The sequence below is a fragment of the Trachurus trachurus genome (assembly GCF_905171665.1).
Source record: "Trachurus trachurus genome assembly, chromosome: 14".
Taxonomy (NCBI): Eukaryota; Metazoa; Chordata; class Actinopteri; order Carangiformes; family Carangidae; genus Trachurus; species Trachurus trachurus.
In genome coordinates, this window is record NC_139903.1 from 799,505 (window position 1) to 814,180 (window position 14,676).

General features: G+C 40.2%; 1 protein-coding gene across 1 annotated transcript in view; it reads left to right on the plus strand.

Moving 5' to 3' along the window:
• lars1b (leucyl-tRNA synthetase 1b) overlaps positions 1–14,676 on the plus strand; it is a 43,541-nt gene that overhangs the window by 16,256 nt on the left and 12,609 nt on the right. Inside the window, exons 14-25 of the mRNA XM_083986405.1 lie at positions 48–125; positions 246–331; positions 587–652; positions 1,364–1,446; positions 3,037–3,175; positions 4,180–4,392; positions 4,807–4,864; positions 5,620–5,683; positions 9,118–9,301; positions 9,962–10,052; positions 10,600–10,740; positions 13,936–14,076. Of these exons, the coding sequence (XP_083842531.1) occupies positions 48–125; positions 246–331; positions 587–652; positions 1,364–1,446; positions 3,037–3,175; positions 4,180–4,392; positions 4,807–4,864; positions 5,620–5,683; positions 9,118–9,301; positions 9,962–10,052; positions 10,600–10,740; positions 13,936–14,076 (1,344 nt within the window). The remainder of the gene's footprint in view (positions 1–47; positions 126–245; positions 332–586; positions 653–1,363; positions 1,447–3,036; positions 3,176–4,179; positions 4,393–4,806; positions 4,865–5,619; positions 5,684–9,117; positions 9,302–9,961; positions 10,053–10,599; positions 10,741–13,935; positions 14,077–14,676) is intronic.

Sequence of the window (14,676 nt, forward strand, 5' to 3'; positions counted from 1 at the left end):
TGATGTTTGTGTGTGTGTGTGTGTGTGTGTGTGTGTGTGTGTGTCAGATCATGCTGGTGGACGGCTACAAAGGGCAGAAGGTCCAGGACGTGAAGAAGCCGATCCAGAAGACGATGGTGGAGAAGGTCAGGCTGTTTCTAAATGACACTCAAATCAGAATAACAATAACAACTGTTAGATTTGTTAATATTAATGTATATGTATTAGTATTGATTATTATTAATGTATATATCCACCTGTGTCAGGGCGAGGCCATGATCTACATGGAGCCAGAGAAACAGGTGATGTCGCGCTCAGCTGATGAGTGCGTGGTGGCGCTCTGTGACCAGTGGTGAGTAACATTAAAAACTATATTTTATCTTTTATTACATCATCAGATTTGTTCATTAGTAATAAGAAGAAATGATTTCACCTGGAATAACAGAAGTGATCTGAGTGTTTTTAATGTTCTTGTTGAATCTGTTCACACATATTAATGCAGATTGAAGAAGAGTCTGTATCTTCATGTGTAAATGTTTTAATTAAATATTTCATGTCTAAACTGAAGGTTCATGTTTCTATTAAATGTTTACCGTGTGTGTTTCAGGTATCTGGACTATGGCGACGCTGAGTGGAAGCAACAGGCCAACGAAGCCCTCAAGTCTCTGGAGACGTGAGTCACTGAGCTACGGAAGCGTTTTGCATTCACTCTGGTTTTATTATTTTATTAATTGATTTTTTTTATTTTATTTTATTATTATTTTTTTTTTCTGTTTTTCTGACTAATGTTTTTCCTCCTGTTTGTCGGGGTAATTTTTTTTTCTGACTTTACGAGATTTCAAAATCCCGCGAGTAGCTCCCACCTCTCTACAGGTAACGCACAGTAAGGACTGATTTCAAAATAAAGGTGCCACATCAGACTGTTCTGATATTTTCTGAGTGACTCTCTCTCCTCTCAATATCAGTCTGAATTTACAGGGGGAAAAAAAAGAAAAAAGAATGAGTCGACTTATCCTTTGAAAATCTACATCACCTTGCAAACTATGCAATTTAATCTGTTTTGGAAGGTCACTTTTATTTTGAAATCAGTCTGAATTTACCTCTAAAACAACTCTGAGCAGCTCACGGCTCTGCTCCGCCGTTCTAAAAACAGCTTGCACCAACAATTAAAGGTAACAAACCTACTGCTATGACTATAGGGATTATGGCAATGGGCCAATTTGATTAAATGTCGAACTATCCCTTTAAGTCAGAAAGAAAAATACCCCCAAAAACAGAAAAAAATAGTCATAAAAACAGAAAATTGAAAAAAATAAAAAATTACTTTTATTTTATTGAAGATATATTGTGTGATTGATGTGTGTTATTTTCTCCGCTGCTACAGATTCTGTGACGAGACGAGAAGAAACTTTGAGGCCACGTTGGCCTGGCTGCAGGAGCACGCCTGCTCCCGCACCTACGGCCTCGGTGAGTGTGTGAGTGTGTTTCAGTGTGTGTGTGTGTGTTTCAGTGTTAGTGTGTGTGTGTGTTTCAGTGTGTATTTTATGTGTGTCTCACCCATTCAACTTTAGTTTTTTTCCAAATTTCTTTATTTAGTTTCTGCAGACGGTACAGAAAAACACGTGGTCTTCACATTACTTCAGAGCGTCTGCATTAGAGTGAAATAAAACAGACGCAGTCACAGGAAACGACTACATAACTAAAGTAAAGTAAGACAACATAGAGTAAAGTATTCATCTTTTGATCACAGGTTTGATGCTGCAGACGTCTTTTGTCTGTTTTTAATTAAAGTTTATCTCATGTATCTGTAGTGACTTGACCCAGTCAGAGATGAAGCAGCTGTAGTTTATATCTAATGGTCTATAGATGGAGACAGAGCACTGATGATGAACTGCAGCTCCACTCTCCTCTCTGCTCACACACGGTCCATGTGGACTGGGAGACCAGTTCAGACCAGTTCAGATCAGTTCAGACCTGCTGTAGAAAAGTCCAAACCCTGAGGAAGCAGTTAAACTTGCTCCTATTATAACTTATTTATGTTGATCTGGACATTTTATTAATAAATATCTATGCTGCACTAGATTAATGTTATGTTCTTATTTATAGTCAAATATTCCCATCATGTGACGTCCTCAGACTTGATGTTGTTATCAGGGCTTTCAATCTTCTGATTTGAATTTGTAACGCTTCTTATGTTAAATATTCACATTTTTAATGTTTTTTTTTTTTTTAAGCTCATTATATTCACCTATAGCAGCTTATTATTACATCCCGTGTTCACTAAAGGGCATTCCAACCCAATCAATATAAAACTTCAAGAAGGGAAATCTAAATATTATAAGGTGCAACATCCGTGATCTGTTCGGATAGTTCAACATTTAGTCAAATTGGCCCATTGCCATAATCCCTATAGTCATAGCAGTAGGTTTGTTACCTTTAACTGTCGGTGCAAGCTGTTTTTAGAACGGTGGAGGAGAGCCGTGAGCTGCTCAGAGCTACGCTACGGAGGCTCATTATGGGATTTCTTGGTTTCCCTCATCATCAAACTCATCAAATACACAATCCAACAACTCCACAACGCTCTGGTGGACAAGTTGTGAGCTGCACATTCACCACGCTATGAGATAATAACACAACGTTACCACACAGAGTTGTTTTAGAGGGAAATTCATGCAAAACCGCTGATGCACGTTGCCTTCAGGGACAGTTTTTCATCAACAGTCTCTGAATTTCCCTCTAAAACAACTCTGTGTGGTAACGTTGTGTTATTATCTCATAGCGTGGTGGTAAAAAATGTTGAACTATCCCTTTTAAAATAATAATAATTCAAATTCTGTCAGAAAAGCAGCTTCAACACTTTGTCTGGTTTTGTTTCATGTGACGGTGAAGATTCACATCTCAGTTGTTGTTTGCTGACGGTTTTACCCACTAAGTCCCGTCGCCACGGAGACGACACTGTCACTTTCCTCCGTCATAATTATAATTATTTGCATCGTGTACATCTCTCCTGCTGCTGTACTCTCTGATTAATGTGTGTGTGTGTCCCGGTTGCCATAGGAACGCGCCTGCCCTGGGACGAGCAGTGGCTGATCGAGTCTCTGTCGGACTCGACCATCTACATGGCGTACTACACCGTGGCCCATCTCCTCCAGGGGGGGGCGCTCAACGGCCAGGGGCCCTCGCCGCTCGCCATCAGGTACGAAACACACACACACACATCAACACACACACATTAAAGGGATAGTTCACCCAAAATTGAAATTTCACTCATTAAAAATGGATACCAACTGTCTTCATAACAAAAAGACACACCAAAAAAACATCCAAATACCTCCATGCTGCTCGTATGCAATGTCCGTCTTGTATTGAAGCCCCGACATGAGAAATTGTCCAGAATAAAATGAAAAAAGTCTATATTTCAAGCTTGTTTTGTAGCGGAAGCTTCTCGAAGCTCCTCTTCCCAGTTCGTCCAAATTTGACGAACCAGGAAGAAGAGCTTCAATTTCAATTTTGGGTGAACTATCCCTTTAACACACACATTCACACATACACACGCTCTGTTTTGCTTCTGTTCCCTTTCTACTTTTAAACCCGACTCACCTGAGGGAACAGACTTGGATTTAATATTTAATAACTGAATTAAATCATTTCAGATGACAGCCGCTGCCTTTTTAGATGTTTTTCTTTTTTTCTTTTTAAGTCAATGTTTTTGCTTAGTTTTTCCTCCAACAATGACATAAATAAATAACAGGGTTTCTATTGGGTCTTAAATTTGAAAATCAAAAATGTAGGCCTTAAAAAGTATTTAATTCGTTGGAGTGTTGTGTTCAAGTCTTAAATAATTTTAGACAGGTCTTATTTTTCTTACCTCAAATGCTCCTGTGACATTTCATTATGCTTTATTGAATGTATTTTCTACAAAGCTAACATGCTACAACTACAGAGACCAACATGCAACTTATATATATTTTGCAGCCAATTTACTTTGCAAGTAATTTTGTGACTCTGCATTGATAAAGGTCTTGAGTTTCATTCATAACGGTCTTAAAAAGTCTTAAATTTGAGTTGGTGAAACCTGCAGAAACCCTGAAATTAATAAATAAATAATCTCACAGAGCGGTTTACGAGCTCAGTTTGGAGCTGAAAGAAATGAAACGTTGATAGTTTAATTAATCTAACTTCCCCCCTCCTCCCCTCCAGGCCGGAGCAGATGACCCGAGACGTGTGGGACTTCATCTTCTTCAAGACTTCTCCGTTCCCTAAGACCGACATCCCTAAAGAGCATCTGCAGCGGCTGAGGAGGGAGTTCGAGTACTGGTACCCGGTCGACGTGCGCGTGTCGGGAAAAGACCTGGTGCCAAACCACCTGTCGTACTACCTGTACAACCACGTGGCCATGTGGCCTAGAGACAGGTGAGACTACACCTGTCCTACTACCTGTACAACCACGTGGCCATGTGGCCTAGAGACAGGTGAGGCTGTCTGACTAGGGATGTAACGATTCACTCAGATTTTCTCACGATTCTTTTTAAATCAAAATGAGCTACAGACAAATTATGACCTAATAAAATTATCTTTTATTCATAAGAGAAAGTGCAATTGAAATAGTCTGAAAAATTCACCTTTCACTACAAATACACTGCACATCATCATTTATCACAAGTAAAACTGGTCTTATTTACAAATAGTCGTTCAATTAAAAAAAAATCAAATAGTTTATGAGCTAAAAAACTAATATTGATGAAGATGAGATTTAAAGTGGTGAAGAAAAAGATGAAGAAGATGTCAGTAATGTTAAGTGTGTGTGTGTGTGTGTTTCCTCCTCAGTGGGAAGTGGCCTCAGGCGGTCCGAGCCAACGGACACCTGCTGCTCAACTCAGAGAAGGTGAGTCGCACAACAAACTGACCCAATCTGTTTCCTTCCTTCTTTGCTTCCTTTCTCCCTTTCCTTCTTTCCACAATCCTTTTTCCCTTCCTTCCTTCCTTCCTTCCTTCCTTCCTTCCTTCCTTCCTTCCTTCCTTCCTTCCTTCCTTCCTTCCTTCCTTCTTTCCACAATCCTTTTTCCCTTCCTTCCTTCCTTCCTTCCTTCCTTCCTTCTTTCCACAATCCTTTTTCCCTTCCTTCCTTCCTTCCTTCCTTCCTTCCTTCCTTCCTTCCTTCCTTCCTTCCTTCCTTCCTTCCTTCCTTCCTTCCTTCCTTCCTTCCTTCCCTTTGTCCTTACTTCTTCCTTCCCTTTTGACCCAATTGACCCAATCTGTTTCCTCCCTCCATCTATCTTTCATTCCCTTTTCCCTTCCTTCTTTCCTCCCATCTTTCCCTTCGTCCTTCCTTCCTTCCTTCCGTCCTTCCTTCCTTTCCTCCTGTGGCCTGATGAGCTCCTCCTCCTGATGCTCCAACTCTCTGTTATTATGTCGCAGTAAACTGAGTTTGTGTAGAAACGACTCCTCTGCTAATTAACGAGTGTTTGATGCCGTCTGAGCTGTTTGGGATTTTATTTTTTTATTTTTTTTACTGCTTCAGCTTTGATGTTTTATTTAAACGACAGGGACAGTTTTATTATTATTATTCCTGTCGGCCATGTTGGACGAGCAGCAGATGTGGAAACGCTGTAACATCTGTCTGTCTTTGTTTCTCTCCAGATGTCCAAATCCACCGGAAACTTCCTCACTCTGACTCAGGCCATCGACAAGTTCTCAGCAGATGGTTCGTTCATCCGTCCATTCATTCATTCATCCATCCATCCATTCATTCATTCATTCATCCATTCATCTCTCTCTCATCTTTTACTCTCTCTACTCGTCTCACAAGTTTCTTTTTCCAGGGTTTCTGAAATGTTTAGTTTGAAACTTTGAGAGAAATTCATCACACAAGACAATAAATCTAAAGCTGATGACAATGCATTCACCTGATTAGACAATAAACACCTGGTGAAGATGAGTGTAAAACAGCCCATAATGTTGATATGAACCAGTGTTTATGTCTGATGTCTAACAGCTGCACTTTAAACAATTAGTCCAAATAATTTGACGTATTTTTAGCATTTTATTTAAAAATGGAACTCAATATTTACTTTTCATGTTAATAATTAGTTACTTTTATACGGAAGCGTATTGCATTCACTTGGAGAAAAAAAAAAAGGTCTGTTTTTCGAAGTCATTATTATTTTTTCCCTGTTTTTCGGTGTAATTTATTTATTTTCCTGTTTTAAAACTTGCTTTCACTGACAGATTTTTCTACTTATTTCAAGTGAAAATTAGTTTGAAACAAGTGAAAATTAGTTTGAAACAAGTGAAAATTAGTTTGAAACAAGTGAAAATGATCTAAAAACAAGTTCATTTTTAGGTGATGAGTGGAAAGAGTTTAGTTTTGACTAGAAATGAGTTTTTGCAGTGCACGCACCTTTTTACGACAAAACGTTTCTTGTGTGGTTTTGTTTTTTGTTTCTTTTTTGGCGTTTATACTGTATTTTAGAAGCGTCATGGGGGGGAGTGAGGCGTCCCATAGGAAACCTTTGAGTTTAGTTTATTTATTTTGTGAGGAGACTTCTTGAGTCCAGTAACGGAGCATTTTATTGTCAGTAACAGGGTTCTACCAGAGGAAACTGTAACTTTTTGGATTACTGGTACTGAAAAGAGTAACTCCGTAAGTAACGCTGTGTTTATTTCTAACGCCGTTTATTCCCATCAGTGGCGAGGAGATGTGCGGCGGCACCGCTGGTTTTAAACTTTAAATGCTGTTTTGGTGCGATTTATATTTAGGAGGAAGTTCTTTGTTAGATGTTGGGATGTTGCTCACATTAACACCGATAGAAATCCCTTCTCTGCGCCTCGTTCTTTACGTTTGCACGCAGCTGAATAACAGATAGAAGTTCCTGTTGTTGCTGCTGCTGCATCACGGGAGCAGAGGAAACTTCACAGTCTGACAGCAGCAGACTCTCTCTCTTCTAGAGTTGACTTTCTGTCTCAGAGCTCAGAGTGAAGTCTGCTGGGGATTTGAAGTTTTTATTCTCAGACTGTGGAGTTTTTTGTTTTTTTTTGAACTGCACCTGCAGCTGGTTGTCAGAGGAGAAGCTCTGCTCAGTATCACAGGATCAAGAGACCGGTTTAATCTGACACCTTCACCTTAGTTTAGGGAGTTTGTTTCGGTCTTGTAGAATCAAGTACACATATATCAACATTATATACATGTTTGTTTTAAACATAAATAAACAACAAACAATAATTCATTTCTTTTTTTCCCCCTTAAAGTATAAAAACAAAACAAATGCACCTTGACCGATAAGTTCAAGGTGCATTTGTTAGAACAAAACGTGTATATTCGTGTATATTCTACATGCAGTAGGCAGTTTATGAGCACACTGGTGTTCATAATTCAGTTTTATATTTATTAGGGCCACGGGCCATCGCACTGGGCACTGGTCCCAGTAGCTATGAAATGGTTCAGTGCTGGGACCAGTGCCCAGTGCCCTGCGCAAAGATTTTGCATTGAAGTCAATGGGACGGGTGAAAAAAAAAGAGCGAAAAAGACCAATCATTGGAGTTTAACAAACGTCTACTGCTCAGGCATACTTTCACCTACAGACTCCATTTAAACTTTAAACAGTAGACACATGTCTTGTGTATTGTCGTATTACTCCACGTTTTGATAGGTCATATAGTTTTTGATCAATCCCTGATCAATGACCATGATCATTTTTGGAGAAATTATGTAAGGGATAATGTATAGTTCGGAGGTTGTTATGGAGAAATAAACCCCGACAGGTTGTGGGGTTTATTTCTCCATAACAACCGACCAACTATACATTATCCCGCTTAGAACACGGCCTACAACTAAATCATTCAATAATGTAACACAAAATAATGATAAAAAGAGATTTTATTCATGTAAAATTAGACTGTTGCTCGGGACGCTGCTCTGATCAGCGCAGCACAGAAAAGAGAAAGCATGCAGGATATGTTTCATTTTTACCGTCATTAAACAGCTTCGGACTAATTGTGATGTTAGATAAACGACTTGTAACCTGTTACAGGGAGTGTGGAGGCTCCTTATTTCCACATCGTGGCTGAAAAGTAAACTTGCATCAGAACCTCTGACCCGGTGTCACAGCTCCTCTCCTCTCTGTAGCACCGCGACTCCGCGACACAAACGCACCCCATAATCTCTTGTTTATGACAGATACGACTACACAAAATACATCGTAACGTGTATGGTAATCCATCGATCCACTGATTGATTATCAAAGGCTTCAAATGCACGAACGGGAGGAGGCTCAGTGAAACAGCGGCCGTGACCGGACATGCAGAGTCGGCCGTTGCTATGGAGTCCCTAGCAACGGTCCGCTCAGCGGTGGTCTATCGAGAAATAAACACCGCAGAATATTGGTGATTGACCAATCAGAATCGAGTATTCAAGAGAGCCGTGTTCTAAGAGATTATAATGGGTGTGTATTGGACGGAATGTTCGTGTCAGAGTGCGTGACATCATCGGTTAGAGTGGGAGAGATGCCAGAAAAACTCCAGATTTTTTCTCTTTCCACACTCGGCCCGGCCACAATTTACACTCTACGCACATAATTTTTTCAGAATTTGTAGACAAACTTGTTCTGTCTCATATCATGTGCTCAAAATATCAGAGTGACTTACAGAATTTAAACTCTGAGCCTCTGAGTGCGGCCACGTCTGTCTCTGCTCCTCATTGACTCCAATACAAATATTTTCTGAGAGAAGCAGAACGGCCTGATGTTTTAAAACTGCCAGCGTCGCCAAAATATTTACTGTAGAAACACCAAATCGTACCACATGTACGCAGATTATTATTCACTTTTTTTATGTAATTCGAGCAGTTTTAAAGTCCACAAGATCATTGATTTTTAAGGTCTGTAAGTTTATGAATAATTAGTTTGTTGAGTCTTGATAAGCAGCCCTGTTGATTTTCCTTATTGCTCTCGTTTGTAATATGAAAATTTGTTTTGTAATTGTTTTATACGTACTGTATATCCCCAGACCTCTACGTAATAAACAGTGTATAGCTCAACAGAAGTTCGGTACAGTAAATGTAGTGATATTTGTTGAGGATGTGTTTGAACAAAGGTTTGGTTCAGTAAATGTAGTGAATGTTTGTTGTGTTTGTACCTTCAGGGATGCGTCTGGCGCTGGCGGACGCCGGCGACACGGTGGAAGACGCCAACTTCGTGGAGACGATGGCGGACGCCGGCATCCTGCGTCTCTACACGTGGGTGGAGTGGGTGAAGGAGATGATCGCCAACCAGAACAACCTGCGGAGCGGAGCGGCCGACACCTTCAACGACCGCGTCTTCGCCAGGTAAAAACACAACGACCGCGTCTTCGCCAGGTACGAGGAGCGAAACGCTGCAGCTGGAACTCATTCCTGAGCCACTCATTCCTCATCATTTAATGCAAACGGTTCTCAACGTCTGGCCCGGTGGCCCACAGGGGTCTGGAGAGGGTTCAAGGGGGTCCACAACTCTATTTCTAGATGTTTTACCACTTTTTTCTAGATTTTTTTTTTTTTTACTTTTTGACAAATTTTACCACTTTTTTTCTAGAATTTTTAACCTTTTTTTTCTTTTCTTTAGGAATTTTACCACTTTTTCTAGAACTTTTTAATTTTTTTTTTTTTTAACTTTTTGACAAATTTTACCACTTTTTTCTCGAATTTTTTAAAACTTTTTGGGGGAAATTTTACCACTTTTTCTAGAATTAAAAAAAAAAAACTTTTTGACAAATTTTACCACTTTTTCTAGAACTTTTTTTTTTTTTTTTTTTTTTTTTAACTTTTTGACAAATTGTAACACTTTTCTAGAATTTTAACATTTTTTTACCACTTTTTTTTTGTCAAATTTTACCACTTTTTTCTCGCATTTTTAAAACTTTTTTCCTGGTCCCGGTCCTCTTCCTCCTCCTCTTCCTCTGGGTGCTGAGCTGTGACCTTGTTGTGTTGTTGTGTTGTTGTTGTGTCCAGTGAGATGAACGCCGGCATCCTGAAGACGGAGCAGCACTACGACAGGATGATGTACAAGGAGGCTCTGAAGAGCGGCTTCTTTGAGTTCCAGGTCAATTAAATACATCTATTTTTTTTTTTTTTTTAAGGTTTTTTCATGTTAAATAAACAGGTTGCAATGTAATTCAAATACAAAGCTCCATATTGGAATCATCTACCCTCCTTTTTAGAGTCCATCACCTCTTTTTGTATCTTTACATTACATTTATTTTCCCACTGAAGAAAAAGCTCTTCATCTTTTTGATATTATTTTATTATTTGATTGTAAACTGCAGTGCTATGCTGTTGCTTTGTGTACATATGTTTATATATAGTTCTTGGTTTCTTACTTTGCAGTAATCTGTTTTTTGAGAGCTTGTGATGTGATGGCGTGGGGGCTGTGGAAGTGGGAGAGCAGTGTGTTTTGTGTCTGTTGTGTGTTAATTGTGTGTATGTTTAGTGTTATTTTTTGAAGTAGAAATGATTCTTCTGTCCAAACATGAGCTGCTTTTATGGACGAGAGAGAGAGAGAAGTCTGAGGTTTGGGCTCAGAGTATGTGTGATGATGATGACCTTTAACCTCTACCTGTGTGTGTGTGTGTGTGTGTGTGTGTGTGCAGGCAGCGAAGGATAAGTACCGTGAGCTGGCGATCGAGGGAATGCACAGAGAGCTGGTGTTCCAGTTCATAGAGCGACAGACGCTGCTGCTGGCGCCCATCTGCCCTCACCTGTGTGAATACACCTGGGGCCTGCTGGGCAAGGTAACACACACACACACACACACACACACACACACACACACACACTGATGGGAATAACGGCGTTACTAACAGCACTACTTTCACCAGTAACGTGTAACGCGCAGCCTTTTTCTGGACTGAACATTAAAGCAGATATCAGTGGAATGTTTTTGTTAATATAAGTCCTAAATAGTCCTATTTTCCGTCAGCAATCACTTACATGAAGTATTTCAGCCTAAACACGAGTCTCTCCGTCACTCTGCTCTGCTGTAACCCGAGGAGAAAATTTTCCTTGTGGGATACAAGTGTTATCCAATGAGGAGAGAGAACGGCATGAAGGGCTGTGTGTGCAGCCAAGGGATGCGCGTGAATGTGGTGACGTAGCACGAGGACCAATTGATGCCTGACAAGGACGGGGGCTGCTAACTCATGGTGCGTTCAAAGAAACTCGTACTTTGTGTTTTTCCTTCCTGTGAAGTCATACCAGTTCGATCTGGTACGAGTTCACGGGTCGGAAGTTACGAGTGGCCGTTATAGGGAACTTTCACAGACAACAGGATGGTAAAAACACGAGCTACGGGTTACCTGGAACGCTACCAAGTCGTAGTTGTGACTTGAAGCTGTAACTTACGGTTTCAAAAGCCTGCCTTGAACGCAGCATTAGCCGAAACGGCCGCGAAGCTGATATCTGCTTTAACTCTCCAAGGGGTTCATGGAAAAATAGATTTCATATGAAACAACCCTTAATTAATTACTTTTATCATGTAGTAACACGGTTAATTCTCAAGAGAATTAAAGAAGAAGAAGAAGAACACGGTTACCTTTTGGGAAAAGTAACTAGTAGTAATTATTAGGGCTGGGCCGATTCGCTTTTGTGCCGATTCGATTCTCTAACGATTTTTGGGTCCCGATTCGATTTCAGTTGCGATTCTGATTAAACAAGTATTGCGATATTATATTTAAATTATTGTGATTTTCTTTCCTTAAACAAGAGCAGGTTGAACCAAACACTTGACAATACATCATAAGTCATATTTACAAAAAACAATACACACGACATCACATCAGTTTGTCTGTTGTGTTCGTTCGTTCACATAGATATCTGTGAACAAACCAACACAACAGGCCGGTTTGACTTTGTCGAGTGTAATGGCACAGAAAGAATACATGATCGTACAATAAATGTTGGTCGTCCCAAAAAAAAAATATATATATTTTTTTTTTTTAAATCGAAAAAAAAATCGTCAGAAAAAAATCGCGATTAATATAAAAATCGACTAATTACATTTTAAAGTAACGTGCCCAACACACAGATGATCATGTGTGATCATTCTGTCGGTTTTTCATCGTCTCTGTGTTTCACTGTGAGAAAAATAAAAACTCCATGTGGCCCTGCAGCACACACACACACACACACACAGACACACACACACACACACACACACACACACAGACACACACTCTCTCTGGGCCTGGTTCTTTCATCAGGGTGAAAGCGACGCTCTCGTTCCCCTTCAGCAGCTCAGACTCAGACAGACGGAGAGAGACAGGAATATTTTTAACGCTCAGATTTCTGAATAATTATGAAAGAGTTCGTTCTGCTGCTGCTTTTTCAGCTGTCGCTTAGCAACAACAAAAGCCCCACACAACCAGCCCAGTTTTTATCTCCAATCGTGTGTTCAGCACCAGCAGCTAAAGAGCTAAGAGGCACTCAGAGGTACACAACAACAGACACACACATGCACTAGTAAACTGGTGTGTGTGTGTGTTTGTGTTACTGGCTGTGCTGTTTTAAAACGTCCAGTGGGCTTCAGACCAGGTCCTTGAAATCCTTTAACATGTGTGTGTGTGTTTACCTGTGATGGGATGGAGGATCTACTTTGGAAAGTAGATGAAAATGTACATGAGAGATTCATGGTTGGCTCAGGATGGTGAACACACATCAGGTAAAACAAGAGGGAAATTCATTCCATATAAAATTCTGTGCAGGGTTCAAAGCTTGTGAAAAAAGTAGCGGCTTATAGTCCCGAGTTTACGGTATTTGATGAGTTTGATGAGGGACAGGGGACCTGCACCGTTCACTGAGCAGCTCACGGCTCTGCCCCGCCGATCTCACAACAACATGCACCCATAATTAAAGGTGATGAACCTTCTGCTGTGACTATAGGGGTTATTAGATTAGATTAGTTTAGATAAACTTTATTGTCCCCAAAAGGGAACATTTTTTGTCTTGGGCAAAAGTGCATAGAGCCGTATAGCAACAATTCAATAAATACAGTGACACAAGCAATAGACATACAGACAAAGCAGCATTGCATAGCATCAGAACCATCAGCAGTCGGCATTATCGGTTTTAAAAAAGAGGTGGAAAGTAAAAAAGGACAGAAGCTTCCTCCCATTAGGAGGCCACCAGCCTGAGGTTGATGCTGGTGTGAATAGGGACTGGCTGTTTGTTCAACAGAGCTATAGAATTAGGGAGGAAGGAGTGTTTGTAACGGTTGCTTTTGGGGCGACGAGCTCTTAAGCATCTGTCCGATGGTAACAACTCGTACTCTGAGAACAGAATGTGTGATTGATCTGACATCGCTCCCTGAGCCAGTCTTCGTACTTTCTTTTTAAAGGTAGTCTGGAGTGTTTGAGGGTCACTTTTACCAATTACTTTCATCGCTGTGTTCACAATTTTTGCTGTCTTAGTTTTGAGCTGGACAGAGAGAGACCCGAACCATGCCGCCATACAGTATCTGATCAGGCTTTCTAGCACTGCATCATAAAATGTTGACATGATTTTCCTGCTCACCCCGAATATTCTCAGTCTTCGGATGAAGTGCAAGCGTTGTGCCAATTTTGCACTCAATTTGCATGTCCCCGATATTTACAGGGTTATGGACTCTTACAGCCTTTGGGTCGAAAAGCATTTCTTTAGTTTTTGTGGCATTTAGCATTGATTGACTCCTTTTAATTGATTAATACATCTTTGTTTCACATTTGTTCACTTTGTACCTTTGCTTTTGTATAAACACAAATCCCTCTTAGTTCATATCTACTGGTTCGAGTCTGCAACTTCCTCTGGACGCCGTCTGAAGCAGATTATTATTTACTTTATACATCATTTGAGCGGTTTTAAAGTCCACAAGATCCTTGAATGTTAAGGTCTGTAGGTTTATGAATAATTCCTCTCTCTCTCTGTCTCTCTCTGTCCCTCTCCCTCGTGGACAGAGCGGCTCTCTGATGAAGGCGTCGTGGCCCGTCGCCGGTCCAGTGGACGAGGTTCTGATCCGTTCCTCTCAGTACCTGATGGAAACGGCCCACGACCTCCGACTGAGGCTCAAAGCCTACATGCAGCCCCCCAAGAGCAAGGTAAGACACGTGTTTGTGTTTCTGCAGGGTATCCGCGGGGTCTTAAATCAATTTAGGGAAAATTAAGACTCTTAAAAAGTATTAAAAAGTCTTTTCATGACTTTATAAAGTCTTAAATTTTGAAGGTATTTTTTCTGAATTAGCTGTCCAAGAGTTTGAGTCCTAAAACACATTGTAAAAGTGTGTGAATTTATTTATTTTATTAAAAAACAAAGATGAACCGGTACATAAAAAAAGAAAAGAAGATGCCTTTGATTTCTTATCCCAGCCTATTTTGAATTATGTTGTATCATAGTGGTCTACAGTCTTTATCACAAACTGAAACTGTTCAGTTAAAAGTGTCACTGATGTAAATGGTTACAGCTTGAAGTGGCGGTGAGGTATTAAAACATGTTGAAAAAGTCTTGAAAAAGTCTTAAAAGGGTTTTAGAATTAACTTCAAGATTCCTGTATAAACCCTGTTCTGTGTGTGTTTGTGTTGTAATGTCTTTTTAAAGTGACTGTGACCGAACGCTGCAGATCAGAAGTGGCTGTGTTTGTTGTGAATGGTTTTTTATTTTTTATGAACGTCTGGAAGTGTTCATCATTAAGCGTGGTAAT